The sequence below is a fragment of the Anopheles coluzzii genome, chromosome 2, assembly GCF_943734685.1.
Source record: "Anopheles coluzzii chromosome 2, AcolN3, whole genome shotgun sequence".
In the NCBI taxonomy this organism is placed as follows: domain Eukaryota; kingdom Metazoa; phylum Arthropoda; class Insecta; order Diptera; family Culicidae; genus Anopheles; species Anopheles coluzzii.
In genome coordinates, this window is record NC_064670.1 from 112296645 (window position 1) to 112322036 (window position 25392).

Below are 25392 nucleotides of genomic sequence, written 5' to 3' on the forward strand. Positions count from 1 at the left end.
AACATTTGAGCAGTACAAAAATAAAAACTTTTAAAATAATATTTTATATTTTATTTCATATTTCACTCTCGATGATCACGAGGCGTCCCTGTGTGCATTACTCATATTATCAACAAACAACACATCGCTGGCAAACACAGCCAACCACAGCAATTCATCGGTGCAGGGTGCGGAAAAACGCCCACACAAAACAACGGGGCAGTGAAAATGGCCAACATTTCCATGCAGGACATCGAGGCGGTCGACGACTACTGGGGGCCAACGTTTCGCACCATCCTCGAGGGCAACTCGCAGGACCAAATCTCCGAGCAGCTGGAGTCGCGCATCCGCTCCCACGACAAAGACATCGAGCGTATCTGCAACCTGTACTATCAGGGCTTTATCGATTCGATCCGCGAGCTGCTGCTGGTGAAATCGCAAGCCCAGGGCCTAAACCAGGAGGTGCTCGGGCTGAACGATGGCCTTGGCAAAGCGTCCGCCGGCGTGATTGCGAAGGGCAACGAGCTGGTGAAGGCACGCAAGGTCGAGGGCAACATAGCGGGTGCAATCGAGGGCCTGTCGAGCTGTCTGCCGGTGCTGGAGTGTTACAGCAAGCTGCTGAAACAGGTGCGCGAGAAACGCTACTATCCGGCGCTGAAAACGCTCGAGGTGCTCGAGAGCGAGTATCTGCCGAAGGTGGCGGGGTACCGCTTTTCGCAGCAGATGCGCGACACCATACCGAAGCTGAAGGAAAACATCAAGAAGTCGTCGGAGGAGGATTTCCGCGAGTTTCTGGAGAATATACGCAAATTTTCGCCCAAAATCGGCGAGATTGCGATGAAACACACGAAGGAGCTGCAGAAGCGCGACCTGGAAACGATCATCGCGGAGTACAAGGCGCTGCAGGCGGAGCAGGGTGGATTCCCGGCCGGGTCGGGGGACTTTGGGGACGACGATGAGGACGTGAGTGCGCAGGATTTGATCGACTTTTCGCCCATCTATCGCTGTCTGCACATCTACACGGTGCTGAACGATAAGGAGTACTTCGAGAAGGACTACCGGCAGCAGCGGCGGGATCAGGCGAAGCTGGTGCTGCAGGCGCCCCAAACCATGCACGACAATCTGGAGGCGTACAAAACGTACATCTACTCGATCGTGGGCTTCTTTGTGGTGGAGGATCACGTGATGAATACGGGCGGCGACATCGTGACGCAAACGTACCTGGACGATCTGTGGTCGTCGTCGTTGTCGCGTGCGGTGAACGTGCTGAGCATGTCGTCGTCGTCCTGCACCGATCCGAACGTGCTGCTGCGCATCAAAAACCTGATTATGCTGAGCATTACGACGCTCAAGAACTACGGCTACACGGTGACGCAGCTGTGGGATCTGCTGCTCGAGATGCGCGACCACTACAACGAGGTGTTGCTGCAGCGCTGGGTGAACGAGTTCCGCGACATACTGGACCGGAGCGACTTTCTGCCGCTGGAGGCGCACAGCCAGGAGGAGTACGATGCGGTGCTGGAGCGGTTCCCGTTCCACTCGGAGCAGCTGGAGGCGCAACCGTTCCCGAAAAAGTTCCCCTTCTCGCGCATGGTCCCGGAGGTGTACCATCAGGCGATGGAGTTTATGTACGCGTGCATGAAGTTTTCCGAGGAACTGACGCTGTCGCCGAACGAAATCGCGGCAATGGTGCGGAAGGCGGCCAATTTGCTGCTGACGCGCAGCTTTAGCGGGTGTCTGTCGGCGGTTTTCCGCAGTCCCAGTCTGGCGTTGATGCAGGTCATTCAGATCATCATTGACACGCAGTATCTGGAGAAGGCGGGTCCGTTCCTGGATTCGTTCGTGTGCAAAATGACGGGCACGGTGCAGAGCGTTACGCAGACGCCGTCGGCCATGTTCCACGTGGCCCGGTCGGAGGCGGAGCAGCAGGTATCGACCAAGCTGTGCTGCAAGCTGGACGAGTTCTTCGAGGAGCTGGAAAACTATGACTGGGTGCTGCCGGAATCGTACGGCCACGCGTCACCGTTCGTGACGGATATGGTGGCGTTCCTGCAGAGCACCTTCCAAAGCTTCTCGTACATCCTGCCCGGGGTGGCGCAGGCCGCGTGCAAGAAGGCGTGCGAGCACATTGCCACCACCATCTCGAAGCTGATCCTGTCCGAGGATATACGGCAAATTTCGGGCGGTGCGCTCGACCAGATCAATCTCGATCTGATGCAGTTCGAGCTGTTTGCGTCGTCCGATCCGGTGCCGGGGTTGCGCGAGGGCGATCTGTCCAAGCACTTTGCGGAGATCAGGCAGCTGCTCGATCTGCTCATCTCGGAGGATTGGAGTGCGTATTTGCACGATTTTGGGAAGGATGAGAACCGGTACTCGCTGGTGCATCCGTCCACGATCATTGTGGTGCTGGAGAAGCTGCGCGAGGCGGACAAGAAGTCGATGCTGTCGCTGATGAAGTCCAAATCGGAGCGGGACAAGAAGAAGCTGCTGGAGACGGTGCTGCGGCAGCTGAAGCAGCTGGCGGAACGGCAGAGCTAAGGTTGCGGAGCGAGTAAATGCGATGCTCTAACGAACAAATATTTGCTAAATTGTACTGAAATACTGATATGTTATTATAAATAAAGCGTTAAGTTATTTAATCCACAGTAATAGTGGTGGTTTTACTTTTTGTATTTGTGGAAGGAATTCAACGATGCAAAGAAGCAATTTTACAATTTTGTTTGCAGGAAAAAAGCCAACAGACTTTCGCCATTAATTAATGAGACAAGTTCCGGAACACGTGTGTTTCGCGTTCCATGTGTTTTTTTATTGCGTCCACCAAACAAACAGAATCAGCAACACGCAAAACGGAAAGGATTACTAATAGCCGTTTCAAGCTGTTTTCCTCTCTTCAATCGCTTAGGTTGTAAGGAAGGTGGGCGACACTACGGCACTGCACTGCTGACGGCCACCACCTGTTCCTTCGCACCATCCGCATCGATCGAGTTTTTGCGTCCATTTTTCCTCTCCCGCTGCGGCCGATCGGAAGCTTTCTTCGTGAGCTTATGGCGCCGATCCTTCGCCGCCCCGTCACCCGACTCAGCGGCCGCTCCTCCGGCCGATGCCGAAGCGGACACATTGTCTGACGGTCGGTCCGAATCGCTACGGCCCCGATCGTCCTCGCTCTTGCCGCCACCGGCCCCACCGGACACTATCCGCTTGCGCGGTTGATAGATCTCGATCGACGGTCGATCCTTGTTGCGGATTTTGCGTGCCTCTCTGGCTTCCCGCTGCTTTTCCGACAGCTTTCCAGCCGAGCTGGACCGACCAGCGTCCGGGGAGTTTTTCCCACTGTCGGCCGCCCGTTGCTTTTCGATCGACAGTTTGGCCATCTTGTCCGGCAGGTCGGCACTACGATCGGCGAGGGGCGATCCCTGCCCGCCGGTGGGTTTCTTCTCCTTCGGTACGAACGGTGGTACGTTGGCGGTGAGTATGGTTTTCTTCACCTCCCCTCCCGCTTTCTGGTCGGTGGCCGCTGCCTCTTTGGAGGGTGGTGCCGGCTCGCTCTTACCGTTGTCCTGCTCGGCGAACCGCGTCTCGGCACGGGCACGCGTTTCCTTGCGCCGTTCGCTGTACTTTTTTACCTCCTTTTTGCTGTTGTTATTGGCGGTGGTGGTGGTGTTGGTGCCGCTGGCGGGAATCGTTCCCGCGGCGTTGGTGGTGCTGCTGGCGGCTTTGGACGTGGTCGGTTGCTCACTGACACCACCGGAAGCTGTTTTATCCTTTTTTGACTTTTCATTTCTCTCTCCTCCTCCTCCACCTCCTCCTTTCTGCTGCTGATTCTGCTCCCGGAAGCGGTTCTCTTCCTTGCCCTGCTTTTGCTTCTCCTTCTTACCGCCTCGCTGCTCCTGCTGTTTATCGCGATCCTGCTTCTTCATGATCACTACCTTCTCCCCTTCCAGCGGTCCCTCGCCCTTCTTCTCCCGATTGCGCTCCTTCTTATTCTTCGACTTTTTATCCTTCTCATCCTTAAACCGTCCATCGCCACCACCCTTGCCAGCTGCGCCCGCCTTCCCTCCCGCGCCTTGCAGCCGGGGCAGTGCGGTCCGCTCCATAAACTCCTGGAACACCTCCTCCTGTATCGCGTCCGGGATGGCACGGGCAATCTGCGTCTTCCGCATGTGCCGCTCCTCGTCGCGCATTCGCCGCTTCTCCTCCTGCTTGCGCCGCCGCTCGTCACGCTTCTCCTGCTTCCGTTGTGCGATGTACTCCAGCAAAGGTGTTGTCGTGGTTTTCTCCTCTGCATGTGTGTGTGTGTGTGTGTGCGGTGTGTGGAAAGTAAATTGGAAAGTTTTATAACCCCGTAACAATCGGACAGCGTGTGCCTTACCTTGCTCTATCTTAAAGCTGAACTCCTGCGTGCCCCGCCCGTGCAGCGCTTCCTCCTGCTCCTTCTCGAGCGCTTCCTTGAACGCGATAAAGTGCGTGTCGCTCTCGATCGTGCCACACTTGGGGTCCTTCTTGCGGGCGCGCGCCTTCAGCGGCCCCTGGAACGGTGCGTACTCCACCACCGCCTGGTACTCCATGCCCTTGCTGTCCACGAACGTGTACCCGTCGTAGCTGTCCGTGAACCGGAAGATGTCCGCCGGGTTGGTGAAGTTGATGTACGCCCGGCACGACGCATTCTGCCCGAGCGTCCAGTCCGGCCCGACGAAGTAAAACTCATCGTTCGCCGGCAGCTTCCCATCGACCGCGATCTGCTCGCAGAACAGTGCCTCCGTCATGGTGGGCGGTAGGCGGCGTATCACCACCCGGGTCATGGGCGCCGGCGCATCCTTCTTGTTCTTTTTGTTGCGCTTCGAGCCGCCCGATTTGCCGCCCTTATCCTTCTTGTCCTTGCGGGATTGCTGCTGCTGCTGCTGCTGTTGTTGCCGCTGTTTGTCGGGTTTGTCGCGACCACCGCCACCGCCGCCGCCGCCGCCGCCACCGGTGGCGCGTGTTCCGGTGGACTTGGGTTGATCCATCGGTCCGGCCGCACCAGTACACTCACGGTCGATGACCGCCAGGGCTGTTACGATATCCGCGAACCGTACCAGCCGAGAAATCGGTTTGTTGCTTTCCGTTTTGCCCGCACGCGACGTACTCGCATCGAGGCGTTCTGTGGGGGCTGCGCGTGAAAATGGGACGATCAGTACGGGCTGGTAGGTATTTGCTTTTGTTTTGGTGTGCCGCTGTGACAGCGCGCTCAAATGTCAACGGCGCCCCACGGTGGTCGACGTCACACGCGCCCAGTGTGGCCAGATCCCAAACTCCCGACCACGCTGGTTTTCGCAGGTGTTTTCGGGGATAATTCGTTAATGAAACATCTACGATATACAGACCATTTCGGGGATAGTGAACACACGTGAAGGATGAACTCATGCAAAAAATAGCGAAAAATAGAAATGAACAATCGCATTCATTCCCACCCCTCATATTCCAATTCACGCTCATGCTGCATCCTTAATGCTACCAACCATATCGCTAGTTCTACTTCGACACTTTGCAAGTTGCGCCACCATATCATTATTCATTATCGTGCTATTTGCTGGGTTTTGTTTTATGAAGGGGTACTGATACTAAATGAAATAAAAAATAAATAAAACTTTATTAAAAGAAATAAATAAAACAACAAAAATAACAGATTAACTATTAAACACGCATTTCTAACACTGACTAAAGGGGTCTGAATTTATTGGAGCTGGACGTTTTAAAAATAAAAGAAAATCGGCGTTTAAAAAATCGGTAGGAATACAGATAAATTGGTATTTCTGGTCACTCTGACACCGAGCGCCTGTCACAGAAACCGTCAAATTGGCAGCGCGTTTGCGATCAAAACAATTCACATTTTCTCACTGCTTCCCCGGGATATTTAGCAAAGAGAAAAGCCGGCAATTTACGGTAAAACGTGATTAAAATCACACGAACACAGTATGGCTCTTTTGCTACGGTTAGCACGCCAAAGGACGCTGTGTGCAGCGCTTAGTCAGCCGGCACGTGTCGGTCCGTACGTGAAGTTCAGCACGGAAGGAGTGGTGTCCACCGACGGACAGGAATCGTCTGCGGAAGCGAACAAAAAGGTTGGTGGATTTGCGAAAGCCTACCAAAAGCACAGCGACTCGCTCAACCCAGAACAGCCCAATGAACCTCCAAAGACGTTTGCTTCCCTGCTGCGAAATTCAAAGCTTGTCGATGTAAGTAAGGGATTTGGATTTTCCACAAGCGCTTGCAAAACATTCACCCAACTCTCTTCATCACGTTCCAGCTGGGCGATCCGGAGGGAAAGATTGTGACGGGGAAAATATTCCATATCGTCGAGAACGACCTGTACATCGATTTTGGCTGGAAGTTTCACTGCGTCTGCACGCGACCCGCGAAGAATGGCGAGTATGTATTACACCCCTATTTTACGTAATTTGTCCTGCCGTTGCTTCACATTTGAACTTTTCGGTTTTTTCATTGCAGAGATTACGTGAGAGGTGCCCGGGTGCGGCTACGCGTCAAAGATCTCGAACTGTCGACACGCTTTTTGGGTTCGAACAAGGATCTTACCCTGCTGGAAGCGGACTGCCAGCTGCTGGGCCTGATTTCATCCCCTGCAACCCGCTCGCAGCAAGCACGCAGTACCGAGTTGCCCAAATAATCCAACCTTCCCTCGCATTCACCGTAGAACGTACATAAGTTGTAGAAAATACGTATCACACCATAACCAAAGTCACCGGTCCGCTACATTTGTATTTGTGTAACACAAGATGACACCCTCGTTCTACATTTTGCTTTTTCGCATCATAAACTCCATGACCGCGTTCATGGACTCCTCCGTGTGGTAGCGGCCCATCAGCGCCTCCGTTTCGCGATCGTTCGCTTCGTGCAGCTGGTCGCGCTGGAACCGGTTGGTCAGCCGTTTGGTCGCCTTGATCGAACCGATCGGCAGCTTGCCGTACTCCAGTATCTGGGGCCACAGTTTCGTCTCCAGTTCGTCTTTCTTAACCACCGCCGCCACCACGTTAAACTGTAGCGCTTCGTGTGCCGACAGTCGATGGTTTAGCAGCAGCATCTCGGACGCTTTGCTGCGGCCCATCAGCAGCGGGAACGTGTACGAGGAGCAGCCCTCCGCACACAGCCCCAGACTTGTGAAGGGCGTATAGAAGTAAGCCGTATCGACCATGTACACGACGTCGCACAGCAGGGCCGTGGTGGCCGCAATGCCTATCGCCGGCCCGTTGATCACCGCAATCAGCAGCTTGTCGAACTGGATAAAGGCACGCACCATCTCGCGCAGAATCGCGTTTCCGCGAGCGAGCTTCTCCTCGACCGAGCCTTCCTCGGCCACAGCCGACACCATATCGTTGCCGGAGGAGTAGAAATCGCCCGCCCCGGTCAGCACGACCACATGCACACTGTCGTCCTTGTTGGCGGACACCAGCGTATCGCCCAGATCCTGGTACGCCTGCCGGTTGAGGGCGTTCTTTTTGCGCGGATTGTTGATCGTCACCCGCAGCACCGTCCCGAAGCGTTCCAGCTTTAGGTGGGCCGGCTCTTTAGCACCTGCCATCGTCACTTGCGCTTTGTTGCTTTGCTGGGAGAAGACTTTTTTGGAGGGCGAAAAGTGCTCACGAGCTGTTATGGTGGCGCACTGAGGCAGAGGAGAATAAAACGACAATTCACCCTGATAACATGAACGCCGGTGGGGTGAACGATAACGACCTGTTGACTTGGGGGGGATGAGCTGCAGTCGGTCAATAGAAGCGTACTGGAGGTAGGGCAAGGGTCAAAAGTGTTTATTTTGCAAGCGGGTGTGTGGGGTCAGTTATTGTAAAAAATGAAATGTTATGCGAATATATTCGAATATTGTACAAACAAAATGGAATCAAAATTTGCAAAAATTATGTAAAATATTTAGCACGAGCTTTCATAGAAAATTAGCACAATCACCCTAGAACTGTTTTAATTAAATTAAATATATTGAGATAATTTTATCAATGTGTGCAAAACATGTAAAATATTGCATTTTTATGATTTATTTAAATTATTAGATTTGCTAAAAAAAGAAAAGAAAGTGTAAAAAATCAAATTTTAAAATCTTTTTCTGTTCGTAAACACGGCGCCCACTGTGCCATTGCCACTTGATCGAAATCGACGAAACTGCTCGGCGCGCTCTCGACGAACGGGCGAGCGAAACCGACTATACACGAATCCCGCGCCTGACAGCTGTCAGCGGGCGGGTTCATCGATTTTGCAAGCTCTTTCACATCCGGTACGACGTCGGCGCTCGTCGCAGAGTGCGAGGAAAGGCAGAAGATTTTTTCCGCTTACCCCGTGAAGAAGTTCCAGCCACTCGAGCGAGCCGCTTTTCTTTCCCGTGCGAAGCAGCCGCGTGAAAAGCATCCCCGCGCGTGACGGCCCTGCCGGGGTTTTTCCGACGCGTTGTTTCGAGCACCACACAGCGCGCGCCCCCGTGAAAAGAGAAGTGAAGGAGGGTGCCCCCCGCCCCAAAACCGGTGTGTGTGTGTGTCGTCCCCGCCCCGTGTCGTACGGTACGGTCCGGTGTGTCCCCCCTGTCGGGTTCGCGCTAGAGGCATAGTGTGCGTAGTTTCGATTCGGGTGCCCTCTGCGCGTGTATGTGTGTGTGTCAGGTGGTGGAGAGGGGCGCATGTAGGAAGGAAAAAACGGAAAAAGGGAAGCCGACTTCAACATTTTTCCTGAAAACGGAGCAGCAGCCGGGGAACGACACCGAGTGTGAGTAGTGAATGCGCGCGTGTGTGTGTGTGCGTATGTCTGTGTCCCCTTGGGTTGGAGTTGAGGGAAGAGAGAGAAAGAAGAGCCACCTCGTTTTGCAGCGGCCCTTTTGCACGGTTCCTTTCTGCTTCAAAGCGGCGACGTACCCTTCCGTGCAGCCCAGGTACCGGTGTGCGTGCCTGTACGTGCGTGTGAAAATGTGTGTGAGTGTGTGTGTGTGTGTGTCACTACGTGTGCTCGTGTGTGTGTGTGTGTGTGAAAAGAAAACGGTATGTGAGCAAAGGAGGAAACACACACACACACACACACAGCGCGCGGGGGGAGGGGAGCCTACTTTTCTCTCTGCACTCGACCTTTACGCCGCCGCCGACGACGTTGCCTAATCGGAAAAAAGATCATTCCTTGGGGCAGAACAGTTGGACAGGGTGGTGGTGACTATCACGAGCGATAGTTTTTGAGTGGGTCTTGGGCAAGGAATGGGGTAGCAGTGGGAAACGGGTTAAACTTCAGTTTTCTTCTATTTCTTTCTTCTTTTTTTGGCCAGCAAGTGCGCTGCGTGCGAGGTTCTTCCGGTGTGCTGCTGTGCTGATGGTTGTGTGTCAAAATCCGCTGTCGAACACTGCTGTACTAAAGTCGAAGCAAGCGGTGACGGAGGTTATAGAGGCAGCCTGCTTCCCTCCACCCTCTCCCAAGAGTACAATTACACCCGTTGCCGCTGTGGTTTCATATTTCGGCTGCAGTTGGAGGGACCCCACGGCTAGAGCGCAGAATAGTGAATCTCGCAGTAATACCCACACACACGCACACTTACGCATGCACGGCACGCACACCACGGTCGCACAGTGCTTAAAAGACCGAGAGAGAGAGAGGGAGAAAGAGATATGAAACGGGAACATTTATTTGCTTCTAATTAGATAGCCCCCCCATGCCAAGACAGCTGTCAAATAGCGATAGAGAGTGGATCCGAGTGGGCTTCAGGTTGCGAAAAAGATCGAGATATTAGGCAAAGCGACCACTTTCCGGCACCAATCGGGGGAGAAAAGTTGGTGGAAAATTGTGTTCAGTCTGTGTTGGGAAAGGTGCAGCAAATGCGTTTTCGTCCATGCCCGTTTGGTGGTGGTAGGGGGCGAATTTTCGTGCAAAGCGCCCTGCTGTCACAATGACTGCTACTTGTGTGTGTGTGTGTGGGTGTGATGTGTATAATATGTGCAAAAAATGTGTGCTGCTGCAAGCTCTGCCTTTTTGCACAACGGTGCGGGAATGATGTTAGCTCTTTTGCTATTTGTGCAATATTTTCGGCACTTTCGGGAAATGGCGGATGAACTCGGAAACGTGTGTGCACTTCTCAAACAGAAGGCATAGCTATGTGACACTAATACACACATACACACGCAAACTGCACGAATTTTGGGGCTGTGTTCCTTCACGCCGGCTGCAAGATTGCATGCTGCAAAGTGCAAATTTCGCGAAAAAATCGACCAATTTTTGATAAAAATATTAATTTTTCCTTTTTTCTCTCTTTCTCTCTCTTTCTTCCTCTCCCCATAGGTTTATCGTGTGTCAAATCCCCTTCTAGGGTGTGATATTTCCCAACCGCAGTAAATCCATGTGCAGTCGAAAAAAAAACGCCCCATTGTGGTGAGCAGATCAATCCCCCCCTCGTTTCTCGTACATATGGTCGAGATTTTTCCAAAGCCCAGCCCGAAACCAAAATCGTAGCAGGCGTAGCAGCAGCATCTCTCTCGCCCTGTGCAGCCAGACACGAGGTATGCGGTGCTAATTTACCCACCCCACCACACCACAACACCCTTAGAAGCTCGACAAAAGGGCCCCAATCCGAGAGAGGTCCAGGACGGAACAGTTTAGCCTTACATCGTTACACATTTCTGTTACTGTTGGTGCATATTGTTTGTTGTGTTGTTTTTGTTTTTTCGGGTAAAATTGCTACAAGAAAAAAGGGAAAAAGTGGTGGTGTGACGTGAGTTGGTGAAGGGGTGTGTGTGTGTGAAATAGTGTGTGTGTGCGTGCGTGTGTTTGCACGACCCAATAATTCTTCACCGCCGCCTCCGCAATTGGGCGTTCAGGAGTAGCCCAATGTGATTGGTGTGTATGTGTGCCGTCTGAGAGAGTGTGTGTATTTGCGTGCGTGTGTGCACAAGGAAGTGGAAACGTCCAGGAAAAGCTCCAAATTCGAAACACTCTTCGCGACACTCGCGGAAACATCGTCCGAGTCGAACGGCGGGACGAATCACCGTCTAGATACAGTTCCCACCCCGTCACTATCACATCCGCGGGGCTGGTGTCAGGAAGGGCCGCCGTGGTGATAGAGTGTGCTAGACAGCGACGACGTCAATAGCGAAAACAAAGTAATCAGAAGCCTCGAACGATCCGTGCAAGAAAACACGGCGGAGTCTGTGCGTGTTACTGCTGTGTACTGTGCCTGTGTGTGTGTACGCACATTTTGTTTTATCGCTTCCGTAGTTGTTGGCAGGACACACGGACCCTTGCCGTCGAAACGTCAAAAGACGTCAACGTCGCGGAGTGACAGCCCGCGCGCGCGCTTCCAATAAGGCAGCAAGAAAAAGAAACGCACGCATACCCTCTTGGCGAGCCGTTGCTGTGTTGGTGGATGCTTCGTCCGGTGACGAATGTCTTCGTCATCGTTTCCAGCCACTACGTACAGCAGCAGTCGTCAGTAGTATCCCGGAACACCGTCAGCAGCAGCAGGCAATCCGCCACGAACGTCGCGCGGACGGCGGATGTACTGTTTCCTTCGTCTCCATGCGATGGAGCAGCAGCAGCAGCAGTTGCTTAAAACGGTAAGCTTTTTACTGCGATGTGTCAGTGTGTGCGTGTGTGTTTCGGTGTGTAGTTTTCTATTGTGAGGTTATGTTATTTTTTGTTGTAGATGAATCTAAACTAATTTGTGTTCGATTTCGAAGAACAAATGGTTTTGTGATTGGTGGGTGTTAACGCTCCTCTAGAATGATGTGCCAAAGCGGTCGAAGATAGTTTGTTGGAACTTTTTGACGTTTTCCCTTCATTGCATTGTATCTTACTTTCTGTATAGTGTGCACAAACTGTGTATTTAATTCCCCGCATCGCCGTTAGAGCTGGCGGAAGATGATGGTGTTCCACGACAGTACTACTTCATGCGTCTGTGACAGATGTTCGGTGGTATCGCTCGACAGACTCCAAAAATAGAAGTGCAGCCAGAAGTTTGGCCTAGCAGATTGCATTCCGGTGCAAACCACCACCATCCTCTCTCTCCCCACCGTTTCACTATTTTCACAAACTTCCTTTTTGCTTTACCTCGTGTGGGGCAAAGCAACAAAAAAAAACTCCCCCTTGAAGCATGCTTGTGGTGTGCGTGAGCGGAACCGGGGTACTAAAACCGGCTTACCGAGTCCACCACGCTACAGAAAGAGAGGGAAAGAGAGGGACAGTGTGTCACTGTATCGTTTTGTGCCGGCTGTGGTCGGGAGGAGAAAGGTGACCACCATGCCCGGCTGGGTGTTTTCTTCTCCCTCCACACCCATACGCCCTGGAAGCTGGTGCTTTTTGGACATATTTTTTTATGTAATCCACCAAGGGTGGGTACCCTTGCCATCCTGCTCCTCATGCGCCCCGGAACATTGCCCCGGAGTCCGGGGTTGGCGTCCGGAAATCAGGCAGTCGATGGTGTTTGGGAAAAGGAAGCGAAAAGAAAATGAAATCACCTTTGTCAATGGAATCTCGAACGTCATCGCGGCGACAGCGAGCGAGGCCTGGTTGACACTCTACAGCAAGACCGCGGAGGCAAAAATGACAGATACAAGAGGGGACAGATACCTATACATACACAGCAGCAGTGGTGCCCAGACACATACTAGAAGGCCTTCTCCCCGGGCTAAGGGGGTCGGTGGGGATGTGTTTCCCTTTTTTGGGAGCCATGCCTCTTCCATTTTCGGCAAACCCATGCAACCAAGACAAGTAGGCATAGGAAAAGATGAATAGAGTACAGTATGTGTGCGTGCGTGTGTGTTTGTGTGGAATCTCGGTGAAGAAACACACTCACCAAAAGCTTCGCCGCTCTGCCGCCTGCATGTCAATGGTCGTTTTCTTACCTTATTTTTTCATCGCTGTGTCGCGCTCGATGGCGAAAACAGATGCCGCAGCATGAAAACCGCAGCAGCATTCGACGTCAACACCGTCCCTTTGCCTGGCCCGGTTCGGCGCGGTTTGTGTGTGTGTGTGTGTGTGTGTGTGTGTGTGTGTGTGTGTGTGTGTGTGTGTGTGTGTGTGTGTGTGTGTGTGTGTGGCTCACATTTTCCGACTGTGGCTATTGCCTGCGCCTGTGACTGTGTGTGCCCCCCGTCTCTTGCGTATATTGCTCAATGCGTTTCGCGATGACGGATGTGTCACGCTGGTTTGTTTGAATGGGAATTTAATGCCGACTAGCCGAAGGCAGAGGGAAGAAGAGCAAAATAGATAAAACGAACATTTGCTGTGTGTCTAAGCGCGCTCTCTGGTCGCTCGGAACGATGGAACCGAAAGGTTTTATGACGTCTGGTTACACCCCAGCCATAGTTTGCCAGAAGTTGTGCCGTCAGGTCGTAAATTGATTTCAAATCTTTGTAAAACTTCGCAACGATCGGAGAATATTACAGGCAAATCGGATCTGTTTTCCAATCAACGCTGTGTGCCAAATCAGATGAAAGTTTTTGAATGTTTCATACTTGAAAGTTTGAACTCCTCGTGAAGTATTTGAATTTGAAAAACAAAAAAAAAAGTAAAATATTTGGAAAATTTGCAAAACCACAGCCGCGTGGCTGTAAATTCCTCAGGCTATTTGGGTGGACCCCTCATTATCGTACAGGAAATTGGAGGGCGAACGGGGAAAGGTCATGCCGGCGAACAGTTCAAGATCGAAAAACGGACACAGGGTAGGGCAGTCGTTGTGCACAAGAACACAAATGTCCAAGAACACTTTGCAAGTTTGATTTCAATGTTTTGTGAATAAGCTCTCTGGACACCTACTGAAGCACTGCAGCAGCTTGCTGTCTTACATTGCTTGTGATCTTTCTGAGTAAAGCATGTTGAAACCGAAGAATGGAAGTTACGCGCTTTCGAGACAGGCAAGACTATTGGTGTCTAGCCATTGTCTAGCCATGTATTTATCGGAACTTACTGCAATACGGTCAAGCACAGCCAATTAGTTTGTTTATGGAAGGTTCCTTCATTAGTTCAAATACTGTTCCTCCCCAGATATCCCATTTCCCATAATATAGCTGTCTTCAGAGAGAATTCTAATGTTCCTGTTATGTCCAAGGTAAGCCTCGCCAATGTTGTCGAATGTTTACCAAACCATTTAATGATGTGCCAACGCGAAGCAATTACATTTATTGGATTCAAAGAAAGTAATTTGCATTTCACGATATTTAGTAGAAGATTGGAAAGCTAATTGAGATGTCTCTCATGCTGCAATCAATAAACAACAATTGATTAGTCTTTCCCAGTGTTAGAGACGAAAAATAACAAAATACATCTGAATCAGAGGTGAGATAGGACCTAAAAGATTCGATAAGATGTTTTGTTCGAATTAATTCTTCAGTAAGAAGGAATTCATCATAAACAATTGTACAGCGTACCAATACTTGATCGGATCGGAAATTTGCTTGAATAATATAATATGAACAACAAAAATGCTGATCAGGTTCAGGGACAGAAAATCGCCAACATCGGCAACTCAATTCGCGATTGCAGCAACGGGTAACCATCACCTTCTCTCTTTTATTGGCATGCGCTACACGATGATGATGAGATGACCTCAATAGCACCCCACAAGAAGATGCACATCACCACCCGTACGCCAAATATAGCCTAAGTGCGGCTGGTGGAATTTCTTTCCTTTTGAATTCCCTTCGCGCACACACCTCGGCGGTGTGTGAAGTGTGAAGCTTAATGACTATACCGCTTATCTTTCAACTGCGGCACGGGAGGGGCTTCCTTTTAGGGTTGCAGATGCTGCCGAAGTTGCAGCATGAGGTGGAATGGGAGAGTGAAGGAGAGGGAGAGAAAAAAAAGAAACTGCATTGTGTGAGGTACGGGGTAGCGACGAAATCATCACCAACTTCCCGGGGCGGAAGACGCGACGGATGACGATTTCCTTGCAATAGCATCCCATTTCCTGCTTTTGGGTTGGTTGGGTTGCGCCCGTTCGATGTAAAAATTGCAAATCCTTTGGGCCGCCGTGGGGGCGCGTGTGTGCAATTGGAAACGTTTTTTTGCCCTTCCTGTAGCACTTTTACGTTGATAAACACTAGCGGGGGGTTGTTGATTGTTGTTACCTCATCCTCAGAAGTTGTATTTTGTGTTTGTAAATTTAATGTCAGTTTTTTTGGACTCTTTGTTCAAAATAATACAAACATCACCGTATGACAGAGCTTTGTAGTTTATTAAAACCATAAATAAATACTTAGGTTAAGAGATTAATAGGTTTTTGTTAAGTAGTAGAGGTGCATTGGAGTAACTATTTTAAAGATAATATGAACAATAAATGTAAATACAGTCAACTCTCTCTTATTTGAGAGGCGATGGGACTGTCGAATAAGAGGGGATTTCAAATTACAGAGGTTGAAAGTGAATAAAAGGTCCATACAAACTAGAAAGAAACAGAACATTTAGTATGCAGCCTTAACTGTTGTTATAGGAAACTGCGAACAGAATCGCCAATTTGAGCATACATCTTTCAATAACCATGGCAACACCATACACAAAAAAGAGGGATACAGATTTCAGAGGTTTTCCAAATTAGAGGGACAAAAATGTACTGGAAATCAAGGGACTGTGAAAAATGTTCCAATAAGAGAGGTTTCTCAAATTGGAGAGGTGTCAAATAAGAGAGGGTTCACTGTATATATAGTTTTGTATAGTTTTGAACTAGAATAAGATGAAATATTCGATTGCAAGATATATTATATGTATTCTCATGTATGTATGTATACAGGGATTTCCAGGAGTTCTCATAGCTGTGGGACACTTTATTGACTTCTTCTTACGTTAAATGAACTTAATTGGACTCTATAGCACCCTAGTTGGACAAATCCAATAGGAATTTCCAATAGGAGCTGTCCAAAAAGGGTGCCTTAGAGTCCAATTTCCATCATATGAAGTTAACTTCCCATAGGAAAGAGTCAAGGAAGTGTCCCACAATTATGAGAATCCCTGGACAACCCTGTAACGTGCAATGAGGTACAATACAGTTTTATCGTTACAATGAGACCAAGAGACCAGATCAGACGTTTAAGAGACCAAAAACCAAACCTGTCCTGAAACCGGTAAAATACCCATATTAGTTCAAAAACTCACAATGACGTTGGTACTGAACCTAATACAGAACCTATAACGGCCCTGGAATCAAAACTCTATCCACACCAGCACAGGACCTGTTCACGAACCCAAATCGGTCCTGGAACTGCTCAATAACCCATACCGGTACTGGAATCGATAATGAAGCCTTACTGGTCCTGGTACCGACCATGAACCTAGGCCAATTGTGGAGTAGATATTACACCCATGCCGTTCGTGAAACTTATCCTGAATCCATACCAATCCTGGAACTGATCATGATCCGAAACTAATGGTCTCGGAACTGTTCATGAACCCATGCCGGTCATGCAACCGATCATGAATCTATGCTCATACTGGTCCTAGAATCGATCGTAAACTTATACCGCTTCTGGAACTGATGCTTAACATACACTGGTAGTGGAACCTATGATGAACACATACCGGTCCTGGAACCAATAATAAACCTGTACCGGCCCTTGAATCTATAATAAACTCATACCTGGAACTAATCATGAACCCATAACGGTGCTGGAACCGCACCTGAACCCGTACCGTTCCTGGAGCTGATGCTTAGCTCAAATCGGTCCTGAAATTGCGATTTTATTCCATTTCTGAACCTGCAGCTGTTCCGGATTTAGTTTGGGTCTGGTAGCTGATTCTATTGGTCGTCAAACTACACCAGGCAGTACATGTGCAGTGTAGGAATAGCGTATGAATAGAAATTAGTAGGAATTAGTTTAGGAATGCTGGTCCGAGTCTGGAACCGGTACAGTCTCTTTCTGTCTCTTGTGCCGAATGTGTTTCTTCCTCTTGTTTAGCGTGTTAAAGTACTTTTTTAAAACTATTAATTTAAAATGGCTTTGAATTGAACGTTGATATAATTTCAAATGTCAAATTTCAAAGAAACAAAAAGGTTAAATCGTTAAAGGGAGGCCCCCTTTGTTATGAAGAATGTTAATTGAAACCTCAGCACGTGGAGCAACCACCTGTTGCAATTAAAATGGATAGGGGTACATCCATGAATAACGTTACGCTCCTAGAACGTTTATAATGTTTCGATTTATTATAACGAGAAGGGAAAGGAACGTCCTAAATGTATGTATAAAATGGTTTCGTATATTGATCTTATCAGTTGATCTAATGTTGTTGAAGAATGTTGTGACAGTCAGCTTTAATTTTTTTTTGGTTTTAAGACATTCAAAAACGTCCAAAACATACGTTTTCTGGTGATTATACGTGCACATCTTTGTCATACTGTACCAACTTAACGTTATCAGCCTTTCCAATCCATCTTGTTGCAGTTGTTTTTGGCGTTGTTGTCGATCAAATCGTAATAAACGTAGAACGAAGTGTTACAGCATGATAAGATACGTCCTAGGTACGAAGGGAACAAGATCACATTTGATGATATTCATCACCACCCCGAGCTGGTGCTGTTGTTATTGTGCCATCCCGTAGTAGATGCTTTAAACGGTTGTTTTTTCTTCTTTATTTTCTTCATGTAAATCTGTGTGTGTGTGTGTAATGTAATTTTGTATTCTTTTCTTTTCTTTCCTTCCAACTGCTTTCTCTCTCTCTTTCTCTCTTTCTCTCTCTTTCTCTCTATTTCTCGCTACCATCTTCGGATTGTGTGATGTGATCAATTAGTCAAGCGAAAAAGTAGTTGATGTAAGCAAATTAGAGCACTAGCTTCCGTCCCGTTTTTCTTCCTCTAGTGAAAAAGCATCGGAGCGCGCTTCTCTCGTTTGATAATAGTGTGAGAGAAGAATATCCCACTATCTCTCTCTCTTCCTCCTTTTTATCTATCTCACTCTGCATGTGTAAATGTTGTATCTGTGCATCCACACGCGAATTTAGTAACGAAGAGATGATGGAACATTTGGGAGGTTTTTCTTGTAGCAGAACTACTACGACGGTCAAATCGTGTAGATTGCTGTGTCTTGCTAGAAAGTGATTGTGTACGTGTGTGTGTCCTTATCTGTTTATCAAAAATATATTTTTTAAAGTATCCGCAAACTGGAAAGGAACCTTCTTCTACCTCACCGGAAGCGGAAACGACGCTCTACTAGTGTGTGTGTGTGTGTGTGGCGTGTGCGTTGTGTGCTACGTTGCGTTGCAAGGAAAGGGCATTAGAGGGTGGGTTTCGAGGAGGCACCGCTAGTTTGGTCCGCGGCTCCACGGACAACCGCGGTGACATCTGCGGACGGGTGAAGGAGGTACAAGGAGGACTGGGAAAATGAGCTACCGCCTCCATACCTCCATCGCCGCCGCTGCCACCGACGAGCAACGCCGAGAACGTCGCGCTGATTGCTGCCCCAGGTGCCGGGAAGCCGGGTGCGGGCAATCCGCCGCCGCCGCCGCCACCTCACAGCAGCAGCAGCCGCCGTCGCCGCCCCACCACCCCCGGGACGGATGATGAAGCGTACCGAGGACGAGACGGTACGCGGCCCCGGTAGCACCTACCAGTTTCTAGATCTCACCGATGCCGGCCAGACTGATGCCGCCGCACTGATGGGCATACTGTATCCTCCATCTTCCGGATCGGCCAATACCGCACCGCCACCACCACCACAACACCCACCGCCTGGTGCGATGGGGTCCTCAAGGAAGGAGGAGTTGGAGCATCAGTCGCCACCTCGAAAAGACTCGTTCTCTGTCCGGATGTTTGCTCCGAGATTGGCGACGCCGCTGCCACATCAGAACGGGCTGAATCCGAACGCACGTGCGTTCGATCCAGTGCCGGTCGTTATTTTGCCCAGATCGACGGCAATGATGGGTATTGGTGGCGGAGGTGTTGGCAGTTCTTCAAAGTCACGCTCACCTGGGAAAGAGTTTGCCGAACAGCTGGAGGCAGCAGCGTCGCCCCTCGTCATTGCAAGTGACTCGGCGGGAGGAGGAGCTGTAGTGGTACCGCCGCACGGTGGTGGAATGGTGCTCGTACCGGTCCGGAAACACTCCCTAGTTCCTATTGCGAGTCGTCCGCTTGCGCTGCCGGATCAACCCCAGCATCCGCAACATCCGCAGCAGCAGCAGCAGCCGGTGCCGCCTTCGGTATTGTTGCCCACCGCCGGTAATGTTGGATTTATGGTCCGACCTTCGCTGCTGCTGGGGGGAGGAGGAGGCCCGCCGCCGCTTCGCCCTGTGCCGCCACCGATCGTCTCGGCCACAGCAACATCCTCAGCACCACCGCTGCCGACTTTCGGTAAGCGTTGTTGCTTCAAAAAGCCAAACCGACATTTTGTCGAACCGAAATCACACTTTTAACCACTTCCCGTTTGTGTTGATGTTGGCTCTTTTTTTTTTTTTTTTGTTTTTGCTCATTTTTATTTACTTTTGTTTGCATTTGTTGCAGATCTTTTTTGTTTAATTTTTTCTCTTTTTCGTCTTTTGTTTTGCTTTACAAAGAAAATCCGCTTTTTGAATGTAACTTTAAAAATCATTGTGTATTTGATAATCAACTTAATTATGAAATTTATAACTATGGATTGTTAGTCCATTGCTGAGTTCACTACAACCTGTTTTGCTGAATGATTTTTGATTACTGACAGGCATGAAATATGCACTCATTGTTGGATATTTGTAGCACCTGCTTTAGTATTACGTTGTTTCACTATCGCTCTCTTGTTCTCTCTTCACTAGCTTTCTATTGCGTATCTTTCACTCTGTTTCACGGGTTTCTTAACATTTACTTGCACGTTTCTATGATTAGTTTCAAGCGCTTGCACTTTTGTCTGTTTAGCAAAATTAACGAACCTTTATACGAACATTTATACTCAAATTATTCTTCGGGTTTTTTTTCTTCTCATTTTTTGATGGGTAGAAAGTTATACGATTTGGCACAAAACATTTCTTTCTGGCATTTGAAACAAAACAAAAAAGAGATGAAAAAAAAGCAAAACAGAACAAACTGTTGAGACAAACAAATGGCAACAGTAACACAGTTGAAGTGTAGATAATTTTGTTTAATCTACACACTAATATGGTTCAAATTGAGAAAAAAGAAAGGTTTAAAACTACCTGAAGATGCACAAAACTCCCATGCCTCATGCCATGGTCGTGATGAATAAGAAAGATATAAAGAAAAAAAATATTGTAAAAAAACGAATTCGGAATAAACCACATTATACCACCACCTCTTCGATAAGTTAGACTCATTTTCTAACGAATTTATTTGTTTGTTATGTTTAGTCAATTTCTTTTCTCTCTTTCTCTCTCTCTCTCTCACACACACACACACACACACACACACACACGCACACAAACTTCTCTCTATCGTTGTTGTTCATGGTGCACCGAATCATCTTCCACGTGCACCTGGGTGGGTGCCGCTCTCGGGGCAGCTCGCGGGGGGGGGGCCTATCTGCGCGCTCTTGTGTTTCTCCCTTTCCATCACTATCTTCGATTCGCTTTGTACGCGACATTTATGTTTCGTTTCATACTTTACCTAGCGCGTGCCTCTCCTTACATTTTGCCCCTTTTTCTATTCGGTGTGTTCCTTCCTTCCACTTGTTGCTTCGTGTGCTCACCCACTCTACCGGCAATTGTGCGTCTAAACTGGATCTTTCTCCTCCTCTCTTTCGATTGCAGTGAACGAAGGCAACAGTAGCGCGGTCGTCGTCGACACGGAGCAGGTGCCCGCCAGCGGAGAACAGTGGATCGGTTTTGCGATCCAGCCGACGGCCACGAGCGTCGCCGCAGCCGGTGGTGCCGGAGGAGAAGTTGGTGGTGGAGAAGTCATCGCACGGACTGCCGTAGCAACTGCAGTGACTATGCCTCCGCACACCAACAACCCGCATCACCTTCAGCAGCAGCAGCAGCAGCAACAACAGCAGCAGCAGCAGCTAGGTTCGGCAGCTAACAACAATCAACAGCAGCAGCAGACAGGAGGGCAGCAGCACCAGCAGCCCGGCCCGCCCCAGTCCCAGCCACACAATGTTGGTGGCAGAGGCGGAGGAGGCGGAGCAGGAGGTAGTGCGGGCAGTGTCACTGCCGGCGCGGACGGCGTGGGGCGCAACACCGACCGGGACAACGGCAATCAGCAGATGCAGCAGCAGGCCGTGTCCGTGGCGAACCAGCACCAGCAGCAGATGATGCAGCAGGTCTACGCACAAATACCGGCCTCGGCCTACATGCAGCCGACCCCGCACGGCATGTACCCGGTGCAGGTGCTGCCACCGACGGCCGGACCCGTCCCGAACAACGTGTTCGTCAGCAACCTGACCGCGAACGTGAGCGTGCACGGATACCCGGCGATCTCGCCGTACCTCGCGACGGCCACGCCGCCCGGTGCGTACATGCCGGCGGACGTGGGGGCCGGGCCCGAGATGCAGCTGATGCCGCCGGCACCGGTAACGATGTCGGGGCGCGGTACGATGCGCCGGGGCGGACGGAACAATCGCGGCGGCAACAATTCACGCTCGCGGGGAGGCTACGTGCCGCATTACGTGCAGCAGCACCAGCAACAGTCGTACCACCATCAGCAGCAGCAGCAGCATCAGCAAAGCTATCACCAAGCGCTACAGCATCAGCAGCAGCAGCAGCAGCAGCAGGGTGTGATGCAGCCGCTGTCGCACCATCAAGCAGGACAACAGGCGGCACTGCAGCATCAGGTTCAGCAGCAGCAGCAGCAGCAACAGCAGCAACAGCAGCAGCAACAACAAGCCCAACAGGGTCAGGGAGGTGGTGGGGCCGGTCAGCAACAAACTCCACCCACCGCGGGTAGTGGCGGAGGACAGCAAGGGCAGCAGCAGCAGCAGCAACATCCACCACCGCAGCATACGCCCGAGCTGATGCACATTGAGGCGCCGCCCATGATGGGTGGCGCTGGCGCACAGTACGGCAACCTGCACGGTGGGTTCTACGTGATTCCATCGATGGCACAGCACGCCTCCGGTGCGCCGCTGTTCATGCCCGCCCCGCACATGCCGATGTACTACAATCCGGCGATCCACGCCTACCAGAACCTGATATACCCGCCGTACATCCCGTCCGAGTATCAGATGTACGACGACGGCAAGGGCGACGACGGTGGCGGACCGCACGGTGGCCAGGGCGGGGGCCATGACGATCCGGGTGTGCATCCCGGGGCCGCCATGTGGCCGCAGCCGCCACCGATCGCGCTCGACTACCATCCCGAGACGGTCGAGTATCTGCCCGTGCACGAGGACGATGGTGCGGCGGGCGGCATGCTACCGCCGGGGCCGCCACCGCAAGCGATTCCGCCTCCCGCGATGGGCCACCACGTGCTCGATCCCAACGTGCCCGGCTTTACGATGCAGATGGCAGCGGCCCCGATCGCCACGATGCAACCGCCGCCGGAGGAGTACATCATGCAGCAGCAACCGCCACCGGCGCCGCAGCAACAGCAGCAGCAGCAGCAGCCACATGCTGGGGCCGCTGGATCGCAGACTCAGGGCGAGGATTACAACGGCAACGGTGGCATTCCGGTGAGCTCCAACTCAAACACAACGATGCACTCGCCGGTCGTGGCCACCGGGCAGCACAATGTTGTCGTGCCGGGTGTTCCACCGCCGGAGGATATGATGGGCGCGGGCGGCTACGTGCATGGCGGCGCTGCCCCGCAACAGCCGATGGTGCCAGCACCGGCTGAACCGCAGCAACAGCACGGACAGACGATGGACGGTGCTGGAGCACAGCCGCCGATGAACAACAATTTCATCGTCGAGCCACAGTACATTCAAGCCCATCCTCTGCCGCCGCATCACATGCCAGTGCAGCAGCAGCAGCAGGTGCCACCGGAACAGCACTATCAGCATATACCGCCCCCTCAAAGGGCCGCTGTGAATGGTAAGAATATTGGAGGGGGATTTTTTTTTCTGCTAGAGGGAAGGGCCGTTGGGAGGAGTGTCCACAACCAATTCACCAAACGATGTTTTGCTTAATTTTGCAGTGACAGAGCCTCCACCATCAACCAACAATCAACCTTTCCAAATGGCCCAACAAACACCGGTAGCAGCAGCTGGTGTAGTTGCAAACAATCTGCTCGACGCCAACGGCAACGACACGAACAACAACAACAGCGCTAATCGGAAGTCCGACATCATTACCTCACCGAAGCTGGTCGATGCGGTCGTCATGACGCATCCATCGCCACTGCCGTCCACTGTAAATGTTGCTACCGCAACACCTTCCCATCACCAGCAGAACGAGCAGACGGCGGCGGTGGTGCAGGGCGGGATGATGGATGGCAACGCTGGCAGAAAACAATCGAACTCATCCGATGTGCCAAATCAAGGATTCCTACCGCCGCAACAGCAGCAGCATCAGCAACAGCCACCAATGCTGGGATACGCTGCAGCCGTTGCATCGCAGGCACCACCGCCCAGAGGTCGTGCGGAACAGCAGCAACAGCAGCCCGACTCGGTGAAGGCCACCCAGGACCGGATGGAGAAGCTGACGCTGAAGGAGCAGGAGCACAGGCGCACAACGACGACTGTAGCAGCGGCGGCGGCGGCGGGCACGGTGGTTGGTGGTGGAGCCTCCCAGCGCACGAGTGGCGCTCAACCGGTGGCAGGACAATCGAATGCGGGAAGCGGTTGGGTGAACAATAGTGGCGGGGCTGGACCGAAGAAGGGTACCGCTTCCGTTTCCGTATCGGCTATACCGAACAAGGAGTTCCCCGGATCGGTGATCGGTCACCAGCACAAGAACACATCACCGGTGCCGTTCAGCACGCTAGTTGGAACTACGGCGACGGCACCGCCATCAACGGTGATGGGTTCGGCTTCCGGAAAGCAGCCACATGCAGTAGCAGCAGCAGCAGCAGGCCCGAAATCGTTCCCCGATCATGGCCAGCGCTCATCGGGCGTGGCTAACAGTGGCCAGTCCACGTATGCTAGCGGAGCAAACAGCAGCATGAGTGGCGGACCGACAGCAGTCGTGACGCCCCAGATGGAATCGAAGAAGGTGGAAGCAATTCCCCAGCGGACAGTTGCCACGACTGCAGTGGCAGCAGCAGCAGTGACCGGTCCAGCACCGACGGCGCCGGTCGGAGGAGCGGTGGTGGACACGCCGAAGCAACACCACCAAGATGTGGTAAATGTACCCAGGCCCGCCGCTTCCTCCATCTCCTCCTCTACTAACATTAATACGGTAAAGTCCGCGACCAAAGCGCCGGTTATCATTAACCACCCACTTAACATACCGCCACCCGATCATCCATTAAACATTCCACCACCCATCATTGTGCCCCCGCCACAGATACCACCCGGTGGAGCGCCACCGCAACCGAACAAAACCTGGGCGAGCCTGTTCCAAACGTCCTCCTCCTCGTCATCGTCGTCGTCGTCGTCTGCAGCGGTGGCGTCGTCCGCGTCTTCGTCCGCCGCATTATCGGTTTCAGCGTCGGCAGTCACAGCGACGTCCGCAACGGCAGTCAGCTCTGTACCACCTTCCGCCGCACTCTCCACGGCTAGCGCCAGCGGACCGGCAGCTGGCCAAAGTGGTGTTGCATCGATCGGTACTACCGTTGCTACTGCACCGCACCATCATGCTACTGCACCAGTCACGTCAACGGGGATAAATTTTGCGCCACCCACTGCTAACCGCGGACCGGCAATGGCTGCTAGTACTGCACCACCGACCGCCGCTGTAGGAAACACTCCGTCCAGCATCGACTCCTCCTCATCGTCCACCGGTGCAAAAAAACCGGTCGCAAAGGTGCAGCCGTACGATAGAAACCATCAGACGCCCGCGACGCCAGCTGTGCCCATGTCATATTCATCTGCTGCGGCATCCACTCCTGCCAGCGGCACTACGGGCGGCTCCACACCAACGTCGGCAAACGCTGCCAGGGGTAAGGGAGCACAGCAGGCTGCTGCCTCGAAGGGGGCAGCGAACGCAACAGCTGCATCCGCTTCGACCGCCGGCGACCAGAAGGATGAATTTTCATTGAAATTCGGAGGTAAGCAGAGTGGTCCACCCGATAGCCGTTAGTTCTAATGCGTGTGTTCTAATGTGGTGAGCTGTTTGCCGGCATGAGTTCGAATCTCTTTCGGAGCACACCCCAATCAAGAAGAAACACGTACAAAGTTTTATTGTGGGGTTTTTTTCGGGCTGTTAGAATATTATTAGAGAACTCTTTTCAATCGCCAGAAACAGATTCCATTTGGAAGTCAGCGAACTACTCTGTCATACCGTGGAGTAATATACGCGTTACACAAATGGGAGAGAATAATATGGATACGTTTTCTGAGTAGCTGCGCCGACTGATCGTTCTGATTAGTTTGTGGTTCACTTGCTAACGTCATCTACCCCGTTTCTCAGAGAGTTTGCCCTTTTCCCCATACTGATGAAATGTGGCAT

At 51.4% G+C, this 25392-nt stretch overlaps 5 protein-coding genes across 7 annotated transcripts in view; 3 read left to right on the forward strand and 2 right to left on the reverse strand.

Annotated features, from left to right (window-relative positions):
• Positions 1–81: 81 nt before the first annotated feature.
• Positions 82–2628, forward strand: LOC120961046 (exocyst complex component 6). Its single transcript, XM_040384619.2, has one exon. The coding sequence runs from the start codon at positions 208–210 to the stop codon at positions 2515–2517; it is 2310 nt and encodes a 769-aa protein (XP_040240553.2). The 5' UTR covers positions 82–207; the 3' UTR covers positions 2518–2628.
• Positions 2629–2734: 106 nt separating this feature from the next.
• Positions 2735–5201, reverse strand: LOC120961047 (regulator of nonsense transcripts 3B). The gene is made up of 2 exons (XM_040384620.2): positions 4349–5201; positions 2735–4258 (listed from the first exon to the last, which is right to left on the reverse strand). Exons 1-2 carry the CDS (start codon positions 4980–4982, stop codon positions 2904–2906), a joined length of 1989 nt encoding a protein of 662 aa, XP_040240554.2. The 5' UTR covers positions 4983–5201; the 3' UTR covers positions 2735–2903.
• A 593-nt stretch (positions 5202–5794) lies between these two features.
• Positions 5795–6715, forward strand: LOC120951343 (28S ribosomal protein S28, mitochondrial). Its single transcript, XM_040370010.2, has 3 exons — positions 5795–6191; positions 6263–6384; positions 6463–6715. Exons 1-3 carry the CDS (start codon positions 5931–5933, stop codon positions 6638–6640), a joined length of 561 nt encoding a protein of 186 aa, XP_040225944.1. The 5' UTR covers positions 5795–5930; the 3' UTR covers positions 6641–6715.
• On the reverse strand, positions 6694–7757 carry LOC120951342 (enoyl-CoA delta isomerase 2). The gene has a single exon (XM_040370008.2). It carries the CDS (start codon positions 7550–7552, stop codon positions 6764–6766), a length of 789 nt encoding a protein of 262 aa, XP_040225942.2. The 5' UTR covers positions 7553–7757; the 3' UTR covers positions 6694–6763.
• Positions 7758–8214: 457 nt separating this feature from the next.
• LOC120950366 (trithorax group protein osa) overlaps positions 8215–25392 on the forward strand; it is a 28003-nt gene continuing 10825 nt past the window's right edge. Inside the window, exons 1-6 of one of the 3 annotated variants that reach the window (XM_049607348.1) lie at positions 8215–8736; positions 10285–11555; positions 17716–19270; positions 20656–22875; positions 22979–24180; positions 24289–24991. In XM_049607348.1, coding sequence (XP_049463305.1) covers positions 18481–19270; positions 20656–22875; positions 22979–24180; positions 24289–24991 — 4915 coding nt within the window. In that variant the 5' untranslated portion in view covers positions 8215–8736; positions 10285–11555; positions 17716–18480. Of the gene's footprint in view, positions 8737–10284; positions 11556–17715; positions 19271–20655; positions 22876–22978; positions 24992–25392 lie in introns of all 3 variants that reach the window. The other 2 variants (XM_049607347.1, XM_040368345.2) reach the window with 2 other exon arrangements.